Genomic DNA, 26,259 nt, shown 5'->3' with positions numbered 1-26,259 from the left:
TCTCTATCAACGGTACGGTGTACAGTACTATACTTTTTCTTTTTCCTATCTCGTCCTTCTTGAATGAGACCAAGGCAGGCAGCAGTGTAGTAGGCAGGGGTGAGTGAACTGAACCCGACAACACAACAACAGGGGGCCGGAGGAGAGCGAACTGAACCCGACAACACAGCAACAACTGGGCTGTCTGATCGATTTCTAGCAGGACGTGCGAAAGCAGACGGGCCTCCAGATGATCCGTGTACAAATACATGTGAGTGACGCAGCCCCGCGCACACAGGGGGGGATCCAATCCAACTCCCGTTGGCATTTCGCCTCTGGCAACCTGGGCGTGCATGTCTGATCGAAACCCATCCAAATGTAGCGACGCTCATGATCCGATGGTTTCGACAAGTAGATAATAATCCTGCACTGCACGCCCGCATCCACAGTCACAAAAGTTCCTGGTACGTTGGTACGAGAAACGTGGTACGTAGGATGTGGATCGACAATTTTTTTCCGGTTCGTAGGGGGTATACCTCTTCAGAACGTTTTGTTCGAGAATGGGATCACGATCCCTAAATAATTGGGACGATGACCCAGTACATAGCTGGATTAATTTCAAGGGGGTTATTGATAAAACTGACAAGCACATGAACTAACTAAAGAAATATGGGATGCTTTAGGGGTCTTAATGTAAGAACTTCAAGATATTAGCCATGGCCGACCGTTGTCCTGCCGTCCTGGCCTTCCTGCTCGCCGGCGTTCTGGCCCATAGGAAGCTCCGGATAGAGGAGGAAAACGGAGAGGAGGCGGAGGGGGACTCGGGGAGGCTCTCACTGGCATCGGAGGGGCCCTGTGCTGGCCGGAATTTGGGCGGAGACGAGATGGCCGGCGGCAGCTCCATGGGCGGCGGTGTCCGGCGAAGTAGGGTTGACGAAGACCGGCAAAACGGGTTCGTCTCGACGAGGGGATCATCATGGTGGTGTTAGATTGGTCCGGCGGCGGACGAGTGTGGCGAATTGGAGCGGTCATGGCCGCCGGCGGCGCTGCCAGCCGATGTTCCGGTGGCGGCGGCGCTGCGCCATCCTCCTCTCGATCCAGTTTGGCTGGAACGGCGTCCCAGGCACGTTCCGTCGTCCGATCCGCGCCGTCCCAGATCCGCTATCCGGATCGGAATTTCCGGGAACGGGGATCGCAGCTACGATCCGCGTTCCGTGTGACTGTGACTGTACCTTGCTTCGCTGGAGACGACGACGCGAGCAGCGAACGAACGAACGCGAGAGCAAGAGTGTCTTGTGTAGTAGCAGCGAGCACGCGAACGACGACGACGCGAGCCAGCCGTTGCAAGTGTTGACGGAGACGCTACCAGGGCGGTATGTAGGGATGGCAACAACGGGGGATGCTGTACACGGCCCGACTTGCTAGTACTGTAGCTAGTTAGAGGTTGAACACAAACAGTAATCGATGGGTGATTGGGTTCAGCTATCTAGCTCTCACGTGCAAAGCTGTCTATAACTGGTCAGACTCAGACAGGCCAAGGAGAGAACGGACGGCGACAATGGCCGCCTGAATCAGATTCCACAGGCGATGGACACAAATTAAAGGCGACTAATGTTCCAGGAATAATGCAGTAATTAATTACAACGGCCTCCCTGATTTTCTTCGAGACTTTATCTCTCACTCACTCACTCGCACACACTGCACAACTCTGGGTCTCGCTTGCTGGAGCTGGAGATGGAAGCCGCCGCAGGCACGAGCATGAAGCCTTACTGCGTCGCCGTCGCCATACAGCTCATCTACACCGGCATGTTCGTGGTCTCCAAGGCGGCCTTCGACCAGGGGATGAACACCTACGTCTTCATCTTCTACCGCCAGGCAGCTGGCTCCCTCCTCCTGCTGCCTATCGCTCTTCTACGCAGGTATTGATTCCAATCAACAGCAACTACTTACTAATAACCTCCTAAAGTAATTAGCAACTTTGTACGATGACGGATGGGCACCGATCATGTATCTGCTGATCACTTTATGAAAGAGCTAGTGACGTTCCCTTGTCTCTATTCTGCAGGAAAAATGCACGATCCGTGTCACCCCGGGTGCTCTTCAACCTCTTCTTTTGCGCCTTAATCGGGTAAGATAAGAAACCGATCGACGGTATTATATTCTTGTTTCTTGATCTGCAAGGCGAAACAAGAGAATTCAGCACCTGGCAGTTTTAATTTACCTGCATGCGGTAATTAATTGTTTTTCAGGATTACGCTTGGCGTGAACCTGTACCATGTAAGCCTCAGGTTCACCTCTGCAACCGTGGCATCTGCAGCCGACAGCTCCATGCCCGCGGTCACCTTCTTCCTGGCGGTGCTACTGAGGTTGTATTACGCTACTACAACCTTGTGTCATCGTTAGCGTGCCATGATATCCCTACCTGCGTCCTGCGAGTTCATAGTGTTGGATTCAAGCAGGATGGAAGATGTGAATCTGAGGAGCCGGTCGGGCATCGCCAAGCTCGCCGGCGTAGCGCTCTGCCTCGCCGGAGTCTTCGCCATCGCCTTCTACGCCGGGCCGGCCATAAGCCCCGTCAACCATCACCGTGCCTTCGCCTCTCACAACTCACCAGGCTCCAAAGCAGCTGTCCCCAGGGGTGTATGGATCAGGTGGACATTCCTCATGGTCGTCGCCAACATCTGCTGGGCTCTGTGGATAGTTCTACAGGTACGTGCGCACACACTTCCTCGTCACCCGTGTCGATCTTGCGTATTTTCCTTTTTTTTCAAACCGAGAGCCATTGTGCATTGTGCGTTCTTCAATAATCCTGAGCTGCTCTTTCCTGCCTGTCTGCATCCTGTTGCAATTGCTGAACTCTGGGCGGTTCTTGTCTGTTGACTGTGTGCAGGCTGCGGTTCTGAAGGAGTATCCAGATAAGATGGTCGTGACTGTGGCTCAGTGCCTGTTCAGCACGGCGCAGTGCTTGGTTGTCGCGGTGGTCGCCGAGCGGGACTTCTCCAAATGGAAACTCCGGCTTGACGTCGGCTCGCTCGCCGTTTTATACTCGGCAAGTTCTGTCCTCTGTTTTCTTCTCTTCTCTTTCAATATATCTTCAGTTTTTTTTGCTTTATTAAAAATAATTCTTCCAGTCGTCCTCTTACCACTTCTGTACATTTATTATTGTTCACGCCATCTTTCACGCACATGCCTGTGACTATTTTTTTTAACATTTATTATTGAATTTTACTGACAATGGATTAATAATTTTAAAGTGTTTTTCCTGATAGATCAATTGATACTACTAGCTTTTATCTGACAAACCTTGATGGTTACTCGTAGTTTGTATACTAACAACCAAAGTTTCCGGAGTTTGACCGCACGCACATGATTACTAAAAAACCTGTTTACCTCAGGGTTTCATGGTGACAGCCTACTACCTGCAAACTGTTGGTGATATGCGCAAGAGCCCATCATCACAATACGGTTTAAAGGCCCAAGTGGATATTGATCCAAGAGGGATTATGGTTACTAATGGGCCTATGAGATAGAAGCCCATTAGTACGCCCTATATATATGAGGGAGGGGCTAGGGGGCGATGACCTGAGCCGCGCCACCTCCCTAGCCGCCGCCCCTCCCTCTCTCTCGGCCGCCGCCCTTGCCGTGCGTGCGGTGCTAGCACACCGACGCCTGGCGTTTCATCCCCGTACGTGTGGACTCCGTGGAGACGCTGCTGCGACTGCTGCGCTGATCGGCTGCTGGGATCAAGTACGAGGAGCTCGGTTCGTGGGACGTGATCGACTACTTCCTCTACATCGACGCGCGACTTCTTCCGCTGCGCTGCGCGTCTAGTGGTAACGATCTATGATCTTCTACTCGCAAGTATCTTGGGTTTATGCGGTAGTGATGCTAGCGTAGCCTACCCGTTTCCCTACAGTGGTACCAGAGCCATCTTGCGTAGTTTTTGGTCTGGATCTTTTGCATATAGGTGATATGTTGTTGTAGTAGATTGGATCTATTACTTTTGCACGGTTTGATTAGATCAATTGGTCATAAGGGGTTAAAACTGGAGCGAGTTGATTGCGCGGCATATGACAAAAGATTAGTTTGTGTTCTTTCTCTGTTATGCATACGACATGTCCCTACCGGCTGGAATCACCATCGGGACTAACTGTGTGCATAGTCAGCAGATTGAACCAACAGATCAAGGTCATGTGTAGATGCAGTCTTCTCAAGTGCAAAGTTTGCACGGTCAAGGTGATTGACCTAGTGAAAATTGAGGCATTATGAATGGCTCGGATTTGAGGTGATGCGATCACTCTGATGAGATTTTCATAGGGATTCCATAGATGAGATTTTCACCGCCGTTGCTTTCTCGCTGTAGCGGCTTCTCAAGCGCTACTTTGGTAGAACACGTCGTACGCCTAACTTATTTTTGCAGGGTGTGATGTGAATGGTATGGCCTCAATGTCATGTGATGATGTATGTGATGATTTGTGCGGCCTGCGTGTCGCAAGTTAACACAACCGGGTTGAGGTTGCACCATTATTGTATAACGACCTGCGTGTCGACTTGTGATGTTTGAATCCTCATGTAATTATTTCACTAGCTATTAGATGTAGTAGCTTAGTATCTTTTCATGGAGGCTTCAATCATGATGGCGATGATGATCACCACAAGACAGGACGGATGGCAATGGAGGTCACCTTGGAGCCATGGCGATGGTGCCCATTGTGATGCAAGAGGCCATACTATTCACAATATAATATGATTATATGCTTGTGATGTTTATTTTCCTGTCATACTATTCTTTCATGCTTTTACATATGGTGGATGCTTTAATCATGATAGAATAGCTTCCCTCAGAAAAGGTTGAGTTTTTGATGCCTTTTACCAATAGCTGCACCTATAAATTTTGATCGTTGTGTGGTAGGTTTACCAAAGTAGAGTACCCTCAGCTATCACTTTTGTATAGGGTGGATGTCAGACATTCACAAGCATAGTATTGGTTTACTCAGCAAAGCTATCAAAACAGTTTTGGGCTTTAAGGCATAGGGTTGGGGCCGGGGCATTGGATGCCACCCAACAAACAAGAGTCGCATAGAGATGTGATTAGTAATTTGTTACTTACCTGTATCACTACTTTTCTAGCCGTGATGCTAAAGCTCACTAGAATTTTAGTGATTATGGATCTTGAACCACTATATGTCATTAGAGGGAAGATGACTTTGATATAGTAGGTTGTCTTTTGTTAAATCAGTTAATGAAAGTCTTTACATAAACTTAGTGCTGAAATCTTGCTTTACTTTAATGTTGTAGATCATGTCTGCCAGTAACAATTCCGCTTTCAATTTGCGTTCTGTTCTTGAGAAAGAAAAGTTGAATGGAACAAACTTTATTGATTGGTACCGCAACCTGAGAATTGTTCTCAGGCAAGAGAAAAAGGAGTATGTTCTTGAGCAGCCATATCCTGATGATCTCCCTGACAATGCAACTGCTGCTGATCGCAGAGCTTATGAGAAGCACTGCAATGACTCACTTGATGTCAGCTGTCTGATGCTCGCCACCATGTCCCCCTGATCTGCAGAAGCAGTATGAGCATGCGGATGCTCATACCATGATCGAGGGGCTGCGTGGGATGTTTCAGAACCAAGCCAGGACTGAGAGGTTCAATATCTCAAAATCCTTGTTTGCGTGCAAGCTGGCAGAAGGTAGCCCAGTCAGTCCTCATGTGATCAAAATGATTGGTTACATTGAGACTTTGGATAGACTTGGTTCTGAACTTCACCAAGACTTGGCTACTGATGTTATTCTCCAGTCGCTCCCGGCGAGCTATGAGCCTTTTATCATGAACTTTCAGATGAATGGCTTGGATAAAACATTGAGTGAGTAGCATGGGATGCTAAAAACAGCAGAGGAGAGCATTAAGAAGAATCCCAATCATGTGATGATGATTCAGAAGGGGAACAAAAAGAGGAAGCGTTGGACGCCTCCTAATCCCAAAGGTAAAGGCAAGGAAAAGAGTTCCGGTGGTGAGTCCTCAGGCTCTAAGCTAAAGCCAGCACCTAAGGCCAAATCTGACCCTACTTCTGAAGATGAATGCTTCCACTGTCATGAAAAGGGACATTGGTCTAGGAACTGCAAGAAGTACTTGGAAGAAAAGAAGAAGAAGAAGGGAAGTGAGACTTCCACTTCAGGTATAAATGTTATAGAAATAAATATTGCATTATCTTCTAGTAAATCATGGGTATTTGATACTGGATCGATGATTCACACTTGCAAATCGTTGCAGGGTCTAAGTGAGACTAGAAGATTTGCAAGAGGCGAGTTGGACATTCGGGTCGGCAATGGCGCAAAGGTTGCGGTGTTGGCGGTCGGCACCTACCACTTGTCTCTACCCTCCGGATTAGTTTTGGAATTAAATAATTGTTATTGCATTCCTGCTTTGAGCAAGAACATTATTTCTTCTTCATGTTTGGAAGAAGTTGGTGATTTTAAGATTGTAATTGAGAACAAACGTTGTTCTATCTTTTGAAATGGTATTTTTTATGCTCATTGTCCATTGGTGAATGGATTATATGTTCTTGATCTTGAGGATAAATCTGTCTGTAACATTAATACTAAGAGGCTTAGACCAAATGATTTGAATCCCACTTTTATTTGGCATTGTCGCTTAGGTCATATAAATGAGAAGCGCATTGAACAACTCCATAAATATGGATTGTTAAGCTCATTTGATTTTGAATCATTTGACACATGTGAGTCTTGTTTGCTTGGAAAGATGACCAAAGCGCCTTTCACTGGTCAGAGTGAGAGGGCGAGTGACTTGTTGGGACTTGTACATACCGATGTATGTGGACCAATGAGCTCAATAGCCAGAGGTGGTTTTCAGTACTTCATTACTTTCACTGATGACTTTAGTAGATATGGCTATATCTACTTAATGAGGCACAAGTCTGAATCGTTTGAAAAGTTCAAAGAATTTCAGAATGAAGTACAAAATCAATTAGGTAAGACAATTAAATTTCTGCGATCTGATCGTGGAGGAGAATATTTGAGCCTTGAATTTGGTGATCATTTGAAGCAATATGGAATTATTCCGCAGCTAACTCCGCCCGGAACGCCTCAATGGAATGGGGTATCCGAACGGAGGAACCGAACCTTGTTGGACATGGTTAGGTCCATGACGAGCCAAGCTGATCTTCCATTGTCATTTTGGGGTTATGCTCTTGAAACTGCTGCGTTCACACTGAATAGGGTTCCAAGTAAGTCTGTTGAGAAGACACCATATGAAATATGGACTGGGAAGCGTCCCGGATTATCTTTTATCAAAGTTTGGGGATGTGAGGCTTATGTCAAACGTTTGATGTCAGATAAGCTCACTCCAAAGTCAGACAAATGTTTCTTTGTGGGGTATCCTAGGGAAACCAAAGGATATTATTTTTACAATAAGGCGGAAGGCAAAGTGTTTGTCGCTCGCAATGGTATTTTCTTAGAAAAGGAGTTTCTCTCAAAAGGATTTAGTGGGAGCAAGGTGCAACTTGAAGAATTTCAGGAAACACCCGAAACTGTTTCAGCACCCACTGAAGATCCACGGGATGTGCAAGATGTTGCACAACCCGTAGTTGAGGCACCAGCCCCACGAAGGTCTATAAGGGCACGTCGCGCTACTGACAAGCTCAACCTCCTTATTACGGAGGAGCGCCATGTATTATTGATGGAAAATGATGAGCCCTTGACCTACAAAGAAGCAATGCTGGGACCCGACTCCGACAAATGGCTTGAAGCCATGGAATCCGAGTTAAAATCCATGCATGATAATCAAGTTTGGAACTTGGTCGATCAGATTGACAGTGTAAGACCTGTCGACTGTAAGTGGATTTTTAAGAAAAAATTAGACATGGATGGAAATGTTCACATCTATAAGGCACGATTGGTGGCGAAAGGTTTCCGACAAATTCAAGGTGTTGACTATGAGGAAACCTTTTCGCCCGTCGCAATGCTAAAGTCTGTTCGGATTCTCCTTGCAATTGCCGCATATTATGACTATGAGATATGGCAAATGGATGTCAAAACCGCTTTTCTTAATGGACATCTAAGTGGGGATGTGTATATGACACAGCCTGAAGGTTTTGTCGATCCTAAAAATGCTGGGAAAATATGTAAGCTTCAGGGGTCCATCTATAGATTGAAGCAAGCATCTCGGAGTTGGAATATTCGTTTTGATGAAGTAGTCAAAGGGTTTGGCTTCATCAAGAATGAAGATGAGCCTTGTGTTTACAAAAAGGCTAGTGGGAGCGCACTTGTGTTTCTGGTCCTATATGTGGATGACATATTACTGATCGGAAATGATATTCCAATGCTTGAAGCCGTTAAAACCTCATTGAAAAAGAGTTTTTCGATGAAGGATTTAGGAGAGGCGGCTTATATTCTGGGTATTAGGATCTATAGAGATAGATCAAAAAGGCTAATTGGATTGAGCCAAGACACGTACATTGACAAGATATTGAATCGGTTCAATATGCAAGATTCCAAGAAAGGTTTCTTGCCAATGTCACATGGCATTACTCTAAGCAAGAGTCAGTGTGCTACGACACCTGATGAGCAAAAGAGGATGAGTACGATTTCTTATGCTTCAACCATAGGGTCGATCATGTATGCTATGCTTTGCACGCGCCCAGATGTTTCCTTTGCTCTAAGTGTTACGAGCAGGTATCAGTCAGATTTTGGTGAACCTCACTGGACAATTGTAAAGAGTATCCTTAAGTACTTGAGAAGAACTAAGGATATGTTCCTAATATTTGGAGGCGAAGATGAGCTCCTTGTAAAGGGTTACACCGATGCTAGTTTTCAAACAGACAAAGATGACTCCAAATCGCAATCCGGTTTTGTTTTCTGCCTCAATGGTGGGGCAGTGAGCTGGAAGAGTTCCAAGCAAGATACGGTGGCTGATTCGACGACAGAGGCCGAGTATATTGCAGCTTCCGAAGCTGCAAAAGAAGCTGTTTGGATCAGAAAGTTTGTTTCTGACTTGGGTGTTGTTCCTAGTGCGTCCAATCCAGTGGACCTCTATTGTGATAATAGTGGTGCCGTTGCACTAGCAAAGGAGCCTAGAACAACTAAGAAGTCCAGACATATACTGCGAAAGTATCACCTCATCCGTAACTTTGTTGAGAGAGGTGATGTGAAGGTTTGCAAGGTGCACACGGATTCAAACGTTGCTGATCCGTTGACGAAGCCTCTCCCACAACCAAAGCATGAGGCGCACATGAGATCTATGGGTATTAGATACTTACATCAGTGATTCTAGTGTGCGTGGGAGATTTTGTGTCATGAGTATGTTTATGTAATGATAAATAATTGTTATTTGTTCCATGGATGATTATTTTACATTGATTATCAAGTATGTGACTTGTTCGTGAAACTCTTTGTTGAAAATGATATGATTCTAAATTATCCCTAGTTTATGTCGTTGTGTGGGACAACAACGACGTTGAGACTAGCACATGCATTAATTGATGATCATGTTTCACGGATCATGGATATGGAGATATCGGATTAATGATGTGGACACATGTTGGTGAACATGGTGTTGGATTGACCCACGCCAAGACAATGTTGGGATTGTTATTTTGTATGTGACATCAGTTGTTTTTGAGTGTTATACCTACTGAATCCTTAGACCTGAGATCGCCATTGTTTCTCACTGTGTGTAGTGGTGCATCTTGGGGCTGCTAAACGCTACTCCGTGACTGGGTAGTTACAAAAGCAGCTTACAGGTATGTCATGAAACATGGAATGGGATGTGAGCGGATTAAGATGGAATTTGCCCCTCCTAGATAACGGGAGAGATATCTCTGGGCCCCTCGAGATAGTTGGATTTGAAAATGCATGGTCATGCCAAAGTGATTAAAGAGTTAATCATGATGACTAAAGGCTCTAGTGCAGGTGGGAGATTGTTGGTGATATGCCCAAGAGCCCATCATCACAATACGGTTTAAAGGCCCAAGTGGATATTGATCCAAGAGGGATTAGGGTTACTAATGGGCCTATGAGATAGAAGCCCATTAGTACGCCCTATATATATGAGGGAGGGGCTAGGGGGGCGATGACCTGAACCGCGCCACCTCCCTAGCCGCCGCCCCTCCCTCTCTCGGCCGCCGCCCTTGCCGTGCGTGCGGTGCTAGCACACCGACGCCCGGCGTTTCATCCCCGTACGTGTGGACTCCGTGGAGGCGCTGCTGCGACTGCTGCGCTGATCGGCTGCTGGGATCAAGTACGAGGAGCTCGGTTCGTGGGACGTGATCGACTACTTCCTCTACATCGACGCGCGACTTCTTCCGCTGCGCTGCGCGTCTAGTGGTAACGATCTATGATTTTCTACTCGCAAGTATCTTGGGTTTATGCGGTAGTGATGCTAGCGTAGCCTACCCGTTTCCCAACACAAACTTGGTGCATAGAGATGAGAGGCCCCATGTTCTTCGCGGCCTGGACCCCACTCTGCTTCGTGTTCACGATATTTTGCTCATCGTTCTTCCTCGGAGAGACCGTTCACCTCGGCAGGTAACTCATATGCTTACCCACTGCCAGCCTACGAATTGCAACATCTCAAATCCGCGGCTGAAACTTTGTTTTTGCACACTTGTTTTGGTGGTAGCATCGTGGGTGGAATTTTACTTGTCGGAAGTCTTTACACCATGCTGTGGGGTAAAATCAAGGAAAGTAAGACTTGCGATGTCAGAGATGATACAGAGAAAGATGGGCGTGAGAAATCTGCAGAGAATTGCCCGGAAGAGCAAGAGCAGACTGCAACAGAGGTCAGGGAATCATCATCGATAGGCGCGTCTGCTTCGCGTGTCGAAGAACTGTGAATGTGTCGTCGATGGATCCGACTAATGTACTCTGACTGCATTGTGCTATTCAAATGTAAAATTGTGGTTTTTCTATGGACCGCACATTTCAAGTTATTATTTCAAAATATCGTTGATTATTAACTAAAAGAATGTGTGACTCTGACAAAAATATCTTTCTTGCACGATATACCATTAAATTAAATAGTTAACAAATGGATTGTGTGAACGATGGAGCTTAGGCCCTCCACAGTGTGGTAGTGATGCCTAAACTTAAAAAAGCTTTATTGTACGAAGTGGGCATTGCTCTTGTTCTGCTACAGTTGGAGACATCACTACTTGGTCTCCCGGTACAAGTAAAAGCAAAAGCAAATAAATAATGAAGTAGTGAGCTCTCACGGAGAGTAGAGGACGAGGAATCTTCATTTTTTTTCCTTTGTTTAACCGTTGGGCATCGATGCCTATATATATGCATCGCTTCTATTTTCCTTAGATGTGACATCACTCTGCAAGTGAAGCCCAGATACTCTCTTTCCATTTGAAATTTCATTCAAGGCCAACACTATGGAGGGCCTTAGCCGACCAAACGGAACGCAGAGAAGACCAAACAACTCAAAAGTCTCCAACCAATGGGTTTCATAGGCTGGATCTGGATGGGATAAGATTACGGACGGGACGGGCGTCTTTTTATTTTTATATTTTTCGAAAATATTTTTTACAGAAATATATTTTCAATTTCACAATTTACAGTTTTGTACCCCTACCGCCCGCCAGGGGGGCGGCAGGGGGCCTGCCGCCCGGCAGGAGGGCGGCAAGGATTTATATGTAAATAATAAAAAAATTTATTTGCGCGGAGGCTCTTGGCGGGAGCCTGCCGCCCCCTGCCGGGCGGCAGGCCCCCTGCCGCCCAGTGGAGCGGCGGCAGGGCGGCGCTGCCGCCCGGCAGGGGGGCGGCAGGCTCCCCCGCAAAATTGCAGTGACCCATTAGATGTGTTTTAGATATGGATACAAATAAAAACCATTAGTAAAGAATATGAATATGAAAAGTATAAGCTATCAATTCACACACATACGCAAATGAGAACGAAATAGGTGATGTATAAGAACGAAATAAGTATAACATGATGACATGTCCATAACAAAAATACAGAAACAACTAGTAGCACCTCCTAACCACCCCGGCCACCCCGGCCATGTCGACCTCTTTTACGCTGAGCGTGGACATGGTCTGTAGAGTAGGTGTGTCGCTCTGGAGGCCCTACGTCTCTACCTGGACGTCCGGTGGGCACATGTGTCTGGAAGGTAGGATCGGCCTGCGGGTTAGGTGTAGAAAATAACCGACTCCAATCTTCGAAGTTCGCCTCAAAGGTATCCTGTGTGGGCCCTATACAGTAGCAATTAAGATATCTTAATCATCGTCTTATAAGTCATATATTTGGGTACATATTCATCATAAGTACCTATTGGTGGTGGATACGATGAATGACCCATATCAGGAAGCTGGTGGTGTGATCCTGTAACCGTTCAAATTATTTAAAATATTCATATAAATAAGAAGAACATGATAAATTCGGGCTACGGATTAGGTATTTACCTTGCGTTCCTTCTGCTGTCGCCATAGGGTAATACGAAGAAGGTCCCGCATCATATAACTATTGTGATCCTATATGTCAATACAAAAGGAATTAGACTTCATACCACAATTAATTGAAATTAAGATATCGACTATATGTTTACCGAAAGGTCGTGGTGGTGCCTGTGTTGGTTGAAATGACATCCCTGCAGCTGGTGCCATGGTACTAAACTGAGTCCCTCCATGAGGTTGATAAGGTGGGTGTGCATCACCTGTATAGACTGAGAATTAATTGTTGGCTTCAAAGTAGGAAGTCAGTAAGTATCCTCACGTACCTGGATAATGCTACTGAGACCAATAAGGTGCTTGGGAAGGCTGCTGCTGTGTGGGACCACAAGGAAATGAGGTCGAGGCTTGAGACGAACCGTACGAGTCATCGTACGATGTCCGGCTACCAAAGGCTTCAAGCATGGAATGAGCTCTTTGTGAAACTCGGGTTCAGGCCAACTCTTGCTCATTCCTATCCATCATAGATCCCGCTCGAATCCTCATCAAATTCGCCCTGGCATCTACGTCCATCAACCTGCACATTTCAAACTGCAAGCAAGAAAAAGAAAAACATTAACACTGTAATCCAAAGTATTTGAAAAGCGATGATAACTTTGACTCACCGCCCCAGCTAATGCCTCATCCCTATGTCGTGCGTAGCCATCCTGTGCTGTCGCAACATGCGGCTGTGGTTGCATGTCAGCATATATCAAGCGGCAACGAGTCTGAGGCTGGTACCAGCTCATGTACGCCCTGTACGAAGCCTCCGTGTGTGCAGGGGTCGCAAGCGCCACGTTCTCCTCTGCCTGGTCCCAGCCGTCGACCCAAGGCTGCACCCTTGTCACCCACATGTTGGAGAAGGGTTGCCCAGTCCTCGACAAACTAAATATTGAAAACAATTTAGTCAAATATGATTAGTTAACTATACAATGCATAGTCACTGAAATTGTATATGAATTGTTACCTGTGGTCATGGCGTTCGACCCGATCCAATGCTGACGGCACAGGATACAACTGCCTTTGACCGAACTGTCTCCTGACTCTGTCCGGGCAGTGAGCCTCAATGTAAACATCGTACACTAATGCTGTAGTTGTCATCCAAAAGGCCTGGTCCTGAAAGCAAACCGAAGATATCCCGATCGGTGCACGAGTGTTTATAGCCAACTCGGAGTAGGGCTCCCACACGACGTCTTCAGGTGTCAACCGATCAAACTCAGCCACAAATTCAGGATAGATCCGACGAGACTGTACGTGGGCCCATCTCTTCTGCACAAAATTAATAATAATATGTACAAATAAGAAATACAAAGAGGGTGAAACAAAGCAACAGAATTGCCAACAGAATAGTACGAGTAGCAGTCATTTCCGTACATGACGAGCATACCAGAGAGTCCCCATGGTGGGCCTATCGTCCTCGGTGTCACCGTACATATCCAGCTCATACGGTGAGTGGTCGACAAGCGGGCGACCAATTGCTATCCTCTCGTACGACCAAAGCTGTAGCAGAATCGGACATCCTGTAAGAATTGCATTGTGCTTATTTTGCACCGATGCCTTGCAGAGGCCACGGTACGTGACTGCAAGTACCGCTGAACCCCAACTGTATTGAGGCATTTCCTCCACAGCTGCCTCTGCAATCTCCTGTGCGTAAGGCACAAGCACCCTATCCACATAGGCCCCGTGTGAGTTGTTGAACATTATGTATCCAAACAACCACAACAGGTATGCCTCAAGGGATCGAGTGACGCTATCATCATCAGCATCATGTGCCAAATTGTCGGGCTGCATAGAAAAGATGAACATTTATGAGTACGAGATCAATTATAAAATAAAACCATAACTGCACTAGTCAAAAGTATAACTCTAACATTAATCGTAACAAAACAAGGTATGTACCTGGAACTGCAGGATCCATGCCTTGGCAGGCCCTGTTGCTTTTGGGTGCTCTTCTACATCAATCGCGATGTCAATATTTGCAAAACGCTCTTCTAGATCGTCCAACCACGTAGGCGGGACGACGCGAGGCCCTACGGCATCCCCACTGATAGGAAGACCCAGCAGCATCGCAACGTCCTGAAGGGTCGGTGTCATCTCCCCACAAGGGAGGTGGAAGGTGTTTGTCTCAGGCCTCCATCTATCAACCAGAGCCGTCAGTAGGGACCTGTCCAGCTTTACTGAACCACTCTCAGCAAGACGACATATAGTAAGAAGACCAGCCTCACTCAACCTGAAAAATAGAACGATCAAAGGTAAGTACATTATGTACGAAACGTATACGAAACAAACGTATTCTTAGAAACATAATCCGACGACATATCACCTGGGCACCCATCGTGGGTCAACAGGAACAAACTCCGCTGGTGGACGTGGACGCAGCACGTTAAGTTTCACGCGCTGAACCACTGCAAGGAAGGACCGGTGCGACGAGTCTATGACTCCGTCAAGTAGAGCTGGCGTATCTTCGGCCATACCTAACACAAAAAAATATATGTTTTCTGCTTTTTCTACAATTTTTCTGCATTTTTCTACAATTTATCTTAAATTTTCATAAACTTTTCTAACATTTTCTTGCATTTCCTACAGTTTTTGTACAATATATTTTAATAAATATATTTTTCTAACATTTTCTAAATTTTTCTGCATTTTCTACAATTTATCTTACATTTTCATAAACTTTTCTAACATTTTCTTGCATTTTCTACAATTTCTGACTATTTCTCGAAATTTTTTCTCGTATTAAACAACTAATCAATACCACAAAATTGGTTGGTAAACCTAATTGGTTTTTCTTAAAACTAATCTTAATTCTACCTAAATTATATTAAAAACATTACCTAAATCACTAAAATATCATTAATGCTGCATACACTAATTATAGATTTAAACATACAAATAATTTAGATCGAGAAAGTTGAGAAATATTTATTACCTGCGATTACGATCCAAAATCCGACAGGGCTTCGCCGTTACAACTCCATCCCTCACCCCTCCTCTCTCCTTCCCGCTCTCTCGATGTCGTGGGAAGTAAATGAGGGGGGAGGGGGGAGAGAAGCCTTTATACAGTGTTGGGGAGCCTGCCGCCCCCCTGCCGGGCGGCAGGGGGGGCGGCAGGCTCAGGGGGTCTGCCGCCCGACAGGGGGGCGGCAGGCTCCCTGACGCCCTCCTGCGGGGCGGCAGGCCCTGCCGCCCCCCTGCCGGGCGGTAGGGGTACAAAACTGTAAATTATGAAATTGAAAATATATTTCTGTAAAAAATATTTTCGAAAAATATAAAAATAAAAAAGACGCACGGGACGGGTCACGAAATGGCCCGTCGGTCCAGTTCGGTTTCCCTCACAAAGCCCAATTGCCCCTCTCACGATTACAAAAATTACAATTTTGCATGCATTAATCAATAAATAATTATAATTATAAAAATTGATCACTCATTCTAATTTTTTTTAACAAAAACAACTTTGCATGCATTACAATTTGGTACGGCCACCTTTTTTTTGAGAATCTATTTGGTACGGCCACCTGAGGGCCTGAGGTTTATGGTTTGGGCTCAATTGGTTGTATTGGGCTTAACCGTTGGGCCTTGGGGAGGAGGATAACGGGTTGCTATGGATTGGATTTGCAGTGCAGGCTGCCGCTGCTCTCTTCCTCCAGGACCTCGGCGGTGGCGGCGTCGCGGACTGCATCGCCGCGCTCGCCGGCCGCCGCTCCTCCTGCCTTTCCAGGAGCATTAAACCCTGCTTCCGTTGTCCCTATCTGCCCCAACTCCGGCCATGCCGCCGCTCCTCCTCTCCCTCCGCTCCTCGCCCTCCCCATGCCTCCGGCTTCGCCGCCGCCTCCTATTCCGCTGCTCCGCGTCCTCCTCCTCCTCCTCCGCCCCCTCCTCGTCACTCGCCCCGTACCACGCCTCCTTCGACCGCCGCATGGCCCTCGCCGGCATCCGCCCGCACCACCGCATCGGTTCGCCCCTCCTACCCCCCTCCCTCTTCTGTTCCAGTCTCATTTTTGTTCCGGTGGGTTCGTTCGTCCTTCCAGTTAACTCGTTGGTCGCTTGCAGCGGTGGGTGTCTCCGGCGGCCCGGACTCCATGGCGCTGTGCGTGCTCGCCGCGGCATGGAAGAAGGCAGCGGGGCGGAAGGCCGCCGGCGAGGAGGGCTCCGATGCCTCGGCGTTCGTGGACGGGCTTCTGGGCGTCGTCGTCGACCACGGGCTGCGCCCCGAGAGCGCCGACGAGGCGCGGCTAGTGTGTGACCGCGTGCGCGGCATGGGTAATCTCATATACCAGTACTTAATCTCGTCAAGTTTACTGTTTCATATTCGGTGCATACTCTTTTACATGTACTCGAGCACCTGCGCTCAATTTTTAGAGTTTAGGGGTTTCTCGCCATGTTCTACTTCATTAAGAAATGACCAAATCTCTAGCATCTGCACACACACGCTCTGGTTGTGGTGCTGAACCTGGCCGAGTATCTTTAGGTATGGTTTGTCTTGGAGGATTTGAGTGTTGCTGTCACATAACTCAACTTGCACCTCTGGCTTTGTTCTGTTTATGAGGTTCTATGATTTTGTTGCAGGGGTTGAGTGTGAGATTGCTAGATGTGAGTGGCCAGATGGTCGCCCAAAACAAGGGCATGTGCAAGAGGCGGCCCGTGAAGTGAGGTGCTTATCTCCTCTGCTCCTTTTCCACTCTAACATGACGCTACCAGGATAATTTTACTTGTTGCAAACATGGCATTTAGTGGCTCAATGTTAAAATTTTCTTATATTTAATTTGTTCTTGTATTATCTGCAACGCATGTGAAACTTGTGTCAGGACATTATTGACAACTTCTACCACAAAATTGCCTTCTTAATGCCCATAAGGATGAAAGACTCGTACTTTCTTCAAATATCATCAACCAAACTGCTGCTAACGTGGCCTTTGTGGAATATTTGTGTCAATTTATTCACATATGGAGAACATATTCAGCTTGGTTGAGCTTCATGTGTTAATAAATTCAGGTACCAAAAATTATTGGACATTTGTATAAAGCAACAAATAGGAGTCTTGCTTATTGCACACCACTCTGATGACCAGGTCTGTTAAAGCTGATTTGTATTATTATTATTTATCTTTTGGTGTTAATGCAGAAGTTATCCCCATTTTATAATTGTGATTCAACAATTAAGAACAGTTCTCAGTAGCAAATAACCTTGTTGATGTTAATGGAGAAGCTACCCCCAATTTAAAGTTCTGGTTTACCGAAAATTGAAATGGATGTGTGGTGGAGTGTCATCTAGGGCCATGAACTTGGAAACTGTAGATAAAGGTCCATGACACTCCATAGCAAGTTTGCTAAATCCGTGCATTTTACTCTTTAAAAATAAGAATGAGTTCCCAATAGTAAACAGCATGTTCCGTTGTATACTACACTAGTTTTTGAAGGTTTTAGGTAAGTAACTGGAACTGGAAGAAATGCTTTAGGTTTAAGGTGAATAGCCTTATCTTTTTATACTGTAACAGTACTTCATTGAACTGTCAAATTGATGTGTTTGAATGTACTGTGTACTTGCATGATGTGTATTTTGATTTCACGGTACTGATGTACAATAATGTTTAGGTATTTGTTTGTGCCTCACTGAGTCCAGTCTTATAAATGCAGGCTGAGCTCTTTGTTCTCAGGCTATCTCGTAATAGTGGGATTTTAGGGCTTGCTGGTACAGCCTTTGTGTCTCAATTGTTTGCGCCTAATGTAAAATATGATGGAGAGAACTTTCGACGGTATGGCGTTCTTCTTGTGCGGCCCATGCTTGATTTTTCTAAAGATGATATGTATAAGGTGAGCCTAAATCTCAATATATATGGAATTAAAATGTGTTACCAGTGGATGCCTAATTTAAAAGAAAATGTTGCCGATTTTTTTTTTGTGCAGACATTTTATCAGGATTTCTGATTCTGGAGATTGGCCACTTGTCTTATTTTTTATTTAATTGCATTTCTTACAAACATTCAACGATTTCTCAATTAGAACAAACAATGGTTATTTTTCTATGTGGATTCATCCTTTTTTATGATAAGTCATTTCTTGTGGACAATTTTGAGGATTATCACCAATGGTTGTTGCTGTCAGTCTGTTTAAGAAGGATCTTTTTGTGTTGCAGTAACCTGATTGCCAGTCATTTCTTACAGATATGTCAAGGTAGTAATCAATCCTGGGTGGAAGATCCAACAAATAATAGTATGATGTATGCTAGAAACAGGATTCGGGCATCTTTGAGAAATTTATCTGCTGAAGGTTTACAGCTGTACTTAAAGCTGCCTTGTTTGATTCACTTTTGTGGTGCTTTTATTTCGTTCCCACAATCCATTTGTTGACTATTTGATTTAATGGTATATCGCGCAAGAAGGATATTTTTGTCAAAGTCACACATTCTTTTATTTAATAATCAACGATATTTTGAAATAATAACATGAAATGTGTGGTCCATAGAAATTTGAAACATTTGCTCAACTTGGTTGAGATGACTACATTTTGCACAAGCTAAGGTCTTGTTGCCTCATATCCCTGATGATTAGTTGTGATTAGGTGCCATACTATTTATGGCAACAGACTGGCTTATTGTCCATTTTCCCTTTAGTATCATCTTGTTGGTAGAGTTTTATCTTGTATCCAGGAATAATGAAAAACATTTGGTTGTCCACAAAAATTTAATCAGGTACCTTCCTCTCCGGAGTTCATAAACTGATAAGCTCATGCCGGTTGGCAAGGACATGTGTTGATGGTACCTGGAGTATGATCGCAAAGAAGTCTGTGTCAATATTGGAGGTCCACCTATGCTCTCTACTTAGATGAGAAATCTCCTAGTCTTGGGTGATTATTGTATTTTGTAGGCTGACACGTTCTCCTTAAAAATTGTTTACTGTATTGCAGTATGGATATGCTGTTATTGACCTGGAAATACTTGATCCATTAAATATGGACGACCTTTGTCTTTCACATTATTTAGCATATATCTTGCAGGTATGTATTAAATTTGATACCTTTCATCCATTATCGGTAGTAAGAGCTTTTGAGAAAACTCTTCAATTATTCTCTTTTATCCTTGCAGTTTGTTTCACAGAGGCACAGGCCACTTCGTGGTAGATCTGCTCGACTGCTCCTGGATTACATTCGTACCATTCCATGCAAGGTTTGTTTGACTTTGGCGTTTCAGTGTTGTCCTGATAACTTCAGAAATGATCAAATGAGTAGGACAGCCATTATGCGGCGCTGTATGCTGGTGCATGATATATGAAAGATAAAACATATGTGCTTACATGATCAGTCATTATGTAGTTGCTTAGAATTCATTAAGCATTGCTTGATTCTCATGCAGGCTGCCCTTACTGTAGCTGGCTGTTACCTTTGTGCTGCTCCAAGGTCTAAAGGTTCAAAAGTACTCGTTTGTTGTTCTGTTGACTGGATGGAGTCATCTTCTGCTGAAATTTCCTACAAGTGTTCCTACGAAGAGCAGGCACCTCCAGTACCCGAGATTGATCAGATAGTCCTTGAAGGACTTTTACAATCTAATCAGTTTATACAGAACCAGTCCAACATACCTTTTGTGTATTCTAAATCTTCCATAGATATTCTGAACAAAGCAAAGGATCTAAACATAATAGATGATTTTACATTAGAAAAGCTCCGTTACTTGCGAACAGATGAACAAAGTAAATTTATTGCGAAAGAACATAAAGATGAAGAACATGATATGGAGGAAACAAAATTTCCTGATTGTAATGTCTTGAGCCTTTGTCCTGGCGAGACATGTCACTTTATGAGTAGATTCTTGATTACATGGAAAGCTCCAGAAGATGTGAATGAAATATGTTTGCATGAAAATAAAGAATATATGTCCAAGATTTGTACTGTGAATCTGGATGGATGTCTTGAAGTCCGGCACATGGTTGATACTGACTGGCTGTTCCTTGCTGAAGTTTGTAACATCCGTTCAATGGAAGAGAACCTGAGTGATCCAAAAGCTTCCAGTGGCAAGATGCAAATGGATAATGCCCCACAGCACTACAGATATTTGCAACAGTCAGCACAGAAAGCTCTTCAGATCCTTAGATGTATTCCTGCTGCTGCAAGACGTACACTTCCAGTACTAACCAACACGCAAGGTGACATAGTGTGTATTCCGGTAAGGATTGCACCTAGAATTATCTGACATTCCTTGGAGTTTTTTGTACCCAGTAGTCCAATGCCTTTACTTTAAGAGAAGTCCTACCTAGTATCTGATGGCTAATTCGTTTAATAATTCTATTTTAGCTACTTGTAACAGTCCAATTCTATTTTAGCCAAGTTAGACAACCTATCATTTCTACTTGTACGGCAAACTACCACTATCAGTTAGTGCATCACTTTCATAGGAAATTAGTGACATCTTGAATTTAAGGTTCTGGAGGTAGGTGATAAATTGCATATGTGATGCTTCAGGTGATAGTATTTAGTTTTTGCTACTGGCTATGAATAAAAGTTGGTATTAATTTTTCAGTCATGAGTCCTTTATTGTGATCAAACTAATCATTTTTCCTTACCAGAGTATTGGCTTCAGATGTTGCCCTAGCCTCTCGCTACAAGCAGTATTCTATCCAAGAGTGCCTCTCGGTGGAGGATACAGTTCATATTTATAATTGCTCAAACTTTGCTCTGAAAGAAGTTGTGGATCATCACTGTTGGTTTATGAGTGGCTGCTGGTAAATATCCTTTGCAAAAGATTTTTTATCACACAGTTTGTCAGAAACCTGTGTGTTTCTGCTTATGACCTTACTCTTCTTAACATTTTGCCATTTTATTAACCTATTATAGGTTCTGAAAGATTTTGCCATTTTGGTTGCTTGAGGGACAGTCTTTGCATGCTACAGCATGAGTTGAAATTGCTTGTTCAAATGGCAGAGGATGGATAGACCCATGGAAATTGTACGCTCAACAATTTTTATTGCTGTAACTGGTGTGCAGTGGATGTTCAGTCGAAAAACTTTTGCTTGTGCCTCGGATGGCTGGGGCCTGGGGCTGGGGCTGGCGTGGCGACTGGTGGCTCAGCTCGTTGTTGCGGCGGCCTCGCTTTCGCATGACCAGCTCCAGCCAGCCCAGCCATCCGAACAGGGTGAGATATTTTGCTCATTGTTCTTCCTCGGAGAGACTGATCACCTCGGCAGGTAAGTCATATACTTGCCCATTTCCAGCTGATGAATCGCAATATCTCAAATCTGCGGCTGAAACTTTGTTTTTGCACACTTGTTTTGGTGGTAGCATCGTGGGTGGAATTTTACTCGTCGGAAGTCTTTACACCATGCTGTGGGGTTAAATCAAGGAAAGTAAGACTTACGATGTCAGAGATGATACAGAGAAAGATGGGCATAAGAAATCTGCAGAGAATTGCCCGGAAGAGCAAGAGCAGACTACAACAGAGGTCAGGGAATCAGCATCGATAGGCGCATCAGCCTCTCGCGTGGAAGAACTGTGAATCTGTCGTCGATGGATCCTACTAATGTACTCTGACTGCGTTATGTATCCAAACGTAAAACTGTGGTTTTTCTTAGTACATCAAGTTTACTTAATCCGGAATATCCGGAAACGTCATCTCTAATGCTACAATAATAACACGTTTGATAAGGGGAAAATACTTTCCTGGGAAATTGATTGCGTAATTCTGCAAATCTCAATACTATACACCAGGGGAGGAGCCAAAGACTTGCATGAAAAAGAAAAAATGGACTGCTGCATCCCAATTCCACAATGTGCCCGTCAAGTGGCCAAGTAATTTTGAGACTGAACACCTGCAGCTGCAGTCCTGCATGTCTCCAGGTAACCGCGAGCTGCACAAACATCGCGATGTGTCTGAAAATTAGCTGGTTTTAAGCAAGTCATCAAAGTCACCGAAAGACTGCATATCACCTGCGTGAAGGCTAAGCGCACCTGACGATGCTCAAAGAGCCTCGCCTTCTTCTTTTGCCCTTCCTTCATCTTTGACTTCGTGACGATTTATACTCCACTACGAGTCTGAAAAAAGTTTGAGCAACCCATCTCCATTGTTCTCATAATCAGGAACAACTGAATCAATCTGAAAAAAAGCAAAGGTTGTGTACCACCAGGCGACGCGGGTGCTGACTGACCTTGAGCAGATACAGGTCCTACGGGTTCAAGGATTTTCATCAGAAATCGGTTTTGCTGACAGACATCGCAGCTTCCACTGGTCTTGGTCAATCTTGCAGTATAGAATATAATCTTGATCGTCGCAGCTGCTCTCGCTCACCCGGTCGCATCGGTGGCGCAAGATCAGGACGTATGGTGGCGGCCGCCTGACGGGCCTGTGTCGCTCTTAGCGACTAAACAAAACGCAGAGAAGCCCAAACAACTCAAGTCTCCAACCAATGGGCTTCTTAGGCTGGATTGGGTAAGATTACGGACGGGCCGGAATTTCATTTTTATTTGTTGGCACTACATGGGCCTGTCAGTCCAGTTCAGATTGCCCCCACAAAGCCCAAACTGTTAATGCTTTCTATATTTCCTAATCGCCCTTCTACAGGGCCGGAGATTCATTAGGGCCGAATGCCCAAATGCCCCCCGCGGCTAGGGGAAAAAAAAGTTGTTCAAGAAGTAGTATTTAATTTCACAACTTAATTGGTAATAAGAAAATTATTTATTAATCCGGAACCTTGTGCTTGTTGGTCGCACTAGACTTGGGCCGTTTTGCAATTCTGACCAAGCTCCGCCACTGCCTTTGTATTGGGTACGTGCCTGGTGGACGGATCCGTAGCTGCTTTCTTCTGACCTTTTGGCTGAGCACCAGCGAACTGGCTGCAAAGTGAAGGATCGAGCATGACCCGATGAACCAAGGGAGGGCGGACTTCACTTGGATTTCTCCAAGGAACTAGTGTAGAGTTCCCACATGTGTTGCCTGCTGTGCCGGCATGGTCGGTTCTTGCCGTGCCATGGCGGAGCTCCAAGGAGGTCGCGTTTCCTAACCCAAAATAGTCGCTGGAGCAGAACTTCCAGTCATCACCTCAATAGTAAAAATGAAAAGAAAAGAAATGGAGCGTGCAGCGTTCTTGGGCCAAAGGAAGCAACGCAAAAACTCATGGTATGGAATGGATTCCAAAACGGGTCGTCGGCCGCTGCTTTCCCGTAAAGATGAAGGAAAAGCAGCCCGTGTGCACACCAGTCGGCTGGCTGGGTCCTCGTCCGGATCCACGATGTTCTGTTCCCACCGGCGGCGGCGACCGGAATTCCCAAGCCGTACGGCGAAAGAGATGACACCGTCCCGGCCAGCCGTGCCCAAGTATCGAGCTCGTCCCGTGCGCTCGCCGCGGCGCAGCAGGAAACAGGGGTTCGTGCTGCCGCCGACCGCCCGGCTGCCGCGCTGACCTCGTCGCCGGAGACAGCTGTACGAGCACTGTCCGTACATCTTCGGCGTCTGAGAATGTACAGGTACAAGCGTTTTTTTTCCTGAAGAAATCGAATGTACAAGCACTCAAGCAGCGACCGGCCTTGCTTTGGGCCTTTGGCCACGCCGTGCAGTGCATGTGACTGTTGCTCGACGCAACACAAAGGCTCGCCGGCTCGGCGTGCGAGCGAGTCCTCCCCAGGGTTTTTTTATCCGACCGACCGGACCGAACCGCCGGCGCCCGGTTCCGGCTAACCGGTCCGGTTTGACCGGTTACCGGTAAAAACCGGTCAAACTCAAATTTGAATTCAAAACCCGCAGTTATACCGGTTTCGAACGGCTAACCGGCCGGTTAGACCGGTTTACCGGTCCGGTTTGACCGGTTACCGGTCGGTTTGACTGGTAACCCGCTAAATTCAATTTTTTTTCTTTTTTTGTTTAAATTCAAATATCCGCAAAGTATACTAAATGAATATTTGTATAACATGTTTTAGCCTAAATGAACCCTCCAATCCTTTTTTGTACTACTTTTACATTGTATTTGTATACTTTTATATGCATGTTTTTTTTGTTTAATTTCAAATGCTCGCAAAGTATACTAAATGAACGAATATTTGAAAAAATTTGACATCATTAAATTCGTCACAATTTGAAGTATTTTTAAGATTTTTTGGGGATTTTTCCATTTTTTAGAATTCAAATTTAAAATTTGAATTTGGGCCCGGTTTGAACCGGCCGGAACCGGAACCGGTCCGGGCCGGTTAGACCGGTAACCGCGGTAACCGGTCCGGTTCCCAGCGGTTTTTTTAACCCTGGTCCTCCCCCAGCGGCCAGGGCCGGGGGGCCCTGCGCGTCCAATCCGATGCGCCAGAAGGCCTGCAGCTGCAGGGCTCCGGCACGCAGCATCTGATCTGACGGCCCGAGTGACCGCCGGAATTGACCTCGTCGTCGTCCGGGTCCCCAATCTTTCCTCTGTTCCTCACCCGGTCGCATCCGTCACGGCTGGATCACAAGAGCCTCGACGGCGCGGAGCTCTTTCACCGCTCCCCGAGCAGAGCAGGGGAAAGAGGCAGAGCGGCAGATTCTCCTGCCGTCCCGGTGCCCAAGGCCCCCGGGCGCTGGCGGTGATCATTGAGCTCGCTGCCAAAGCCACGCCGATGCTGACGCTGTGCCTGTGCCCGTCCCTTTGCATCGGATCAATCAGATCCGTCGTGCTCCAAACCTCGGCCTCCGGGTCCGATGTAAGATTTTTTTGCAAAATTTTTTTCAAAAAGAACTAAACACTGCTTTATTTGGAGGGCGAATTTTTTTGTTAGAATCTTGCTAATTTGAAATACTAAATGAAGTCTATTTACAAAACTTTTTGCACAGATGGGTTATAAATCGCGAGACGAATCTAATGATGCTAATTAATTCATGATTAATCAATAATTAGCAGATGTTTACTGTAGCATCACTGTTGCAAATCATGGATTAAATAGACTAATTAGATTCGTCTCGCGATTTACAGCCCATCTATGCAAAAGTTTTTGTAAATAGACTTCATTTAGTACTCCATGTATGTGTCGAAACATTCGATGTGACAGTTTTTTTGTGTTTACAGGATTTATGGGGTGAGAACTAAACAGGGCCTTTGTGTGTTCTCTTTGCGAGAAAAGCTGGAAAGGAAAAGAGAGATGGATCTTTGGGTCACCGATCTCGAGCACGGCAAAGAAAGAAGGAACATCGCTCGCTAGCTCGCGCGCACACTCATGATTCGTGAGCAGCTTTTGCACACAAGCAGAGCAGACAGCAGAGCTCAAACCTCGAAGCACAAATAATCAAATATACTACTGCAGCCGATCTTTGAAGATCTCGACACCCGTCTCAGAATGTTCACACTCGAATACCTACCCGCATTAGCATTACAGGCTGCTGGTGCTGCACAAGAGAACAAAATCTGACTACCCCGCACCTACTTCTGCATGCTGACATTGGTGTGGCATGGTCCTGACCCGAGCTGTCCAATGATCAGGCGGCGGCGTGGTCCTGGAAGAACCGCCGCCATCTGGAGCGGCAAGTTGCTGCGTCGCCCTACAGCGCTGCGCCCAGCCTGGGGCAATCGATCGCAACGCAAGCTCCAGGAGGAAGCAGGAAGAGGATAGGGACAGGGGAGAATGGAGCCTCGCCCTCTCCGCCAGCAAAACGAAACAAGGTCATCTGGCGCCGGGCCCCAGGGAATTCATTGAGGCGACGGGCCAGCCTCGCTGCTGCTGCTGCCTATTGCCGCCGGGGCCATGGCCCATGGCCTCGGCCTCCCCCTCGGCTCGGCAGGATGATGGCGAAGGCACGGGGACGGAGCAGCTTTTGCCCCCCAGTCAAAAGATTATCACAACCGCAACGGCCACGGCCAGCAGCTGATCGCCGTGGCAGGGGCAGCCTCTTTCGGA

The 26,259-nt window shown here is 45.9% G+C and overlaps 2 protein-coding genes across 6 annotated transcripts; both read left to right on the top strand.

The window, feature by feature from the left end:
* The first annotated feature begins 1,603 nt into the window (after positions 1-1,603).
* Positions 1,604-10,925, top strand: LOC120648538 (WAT1-related protein At5g64700-like). The gene is made up of 8 exons (XM_039925289.1): positions 1,604-1,898; positions 2,045-2,107; positions 2,229-2,345; positions 2,439-2,688; positions 2,870-3,028; positions 3,375-3,401; positions 10,403-10,521; positions 10,616-10,925. The coding sequence occupies exons 1-8, from the start codon at positions 1,714-1,716 to the stop codon at positions 10,827-10,829; spliced, it is 1,134 nt and encodes a 377-aa protein (XP_039781223.1). The 5' UTR covers positions 1,604-1,713; the 3' UTR covers positions 10,830-10,925.
* Positions 10,926-16,021: 5,096 nt separating this feature from the next.
* LOC120650301 lies at positions 16,022-22,094 on the top strand. Of its 5 annotated transcripts, none has more exons than XM_039927368.1 (13): positions 16,022-16,382; positions 16,480-16,689; positions 16,996-17,080; positions 17,423-17,498; positions 18,064-18,240; positions 18,591-18,600; positions 19,118-19,227; positions 19,333-19,422; positions 19,511-19,591; positions 19,778-20,584; positions 20,985-21,140; positions 21,253-21,602; positions 21,697-22,094. In XM_039927368.1, the coding sequence occupies exons 1-11, from the start codon at positions 16,196-16,198 to the stop codon at positions 21,075-21,077; spliced, it is 1,926 nt and encodes a 641-aa protein (XP_039783302.1). In that variant the 5' UTR covers positions 16,022-16,195; the 3' UTR covers positions 21,078-21,140; positions 21,253-21,602; positions 21,697-22,094. The 5 variants fall into 5 exon arrangements, 4 of the variants coding, with proteins under 4 accessions (XP_039783302.1, XP_039783301.1, XP_039783303.1 ...); XM_039927367.1 differs by having other exon boundaries at positions 18,591-18,696; XM_039927369.1 differs by lacking the exon at positions 18,064-18,240 and having other exon boundaries at positions 18,591-18,696.
* Positions 22,095-26,259: the final 4,165 nt, after the last annotated feature.

Source organism: Panicum virgatum, chromosome 9K, assembly GCF_016808335.1.
Source record: "Panicum virgatum strain AP13 chromosome 9K, P.virgatum_v5, whole genome shotgun sequence".
Lineage (NCBI taxonomy): Eukaryota > Viridiplantae > Streptophyta > Magnoliopsida > Poales > Poaceae > Panicum > Panicum virgatum.
The sequence above is the reverse complement of the archived record's forward strand: the minus strand, read 5'-3'. Positions and strand labels throughout refer to the sequence as shown.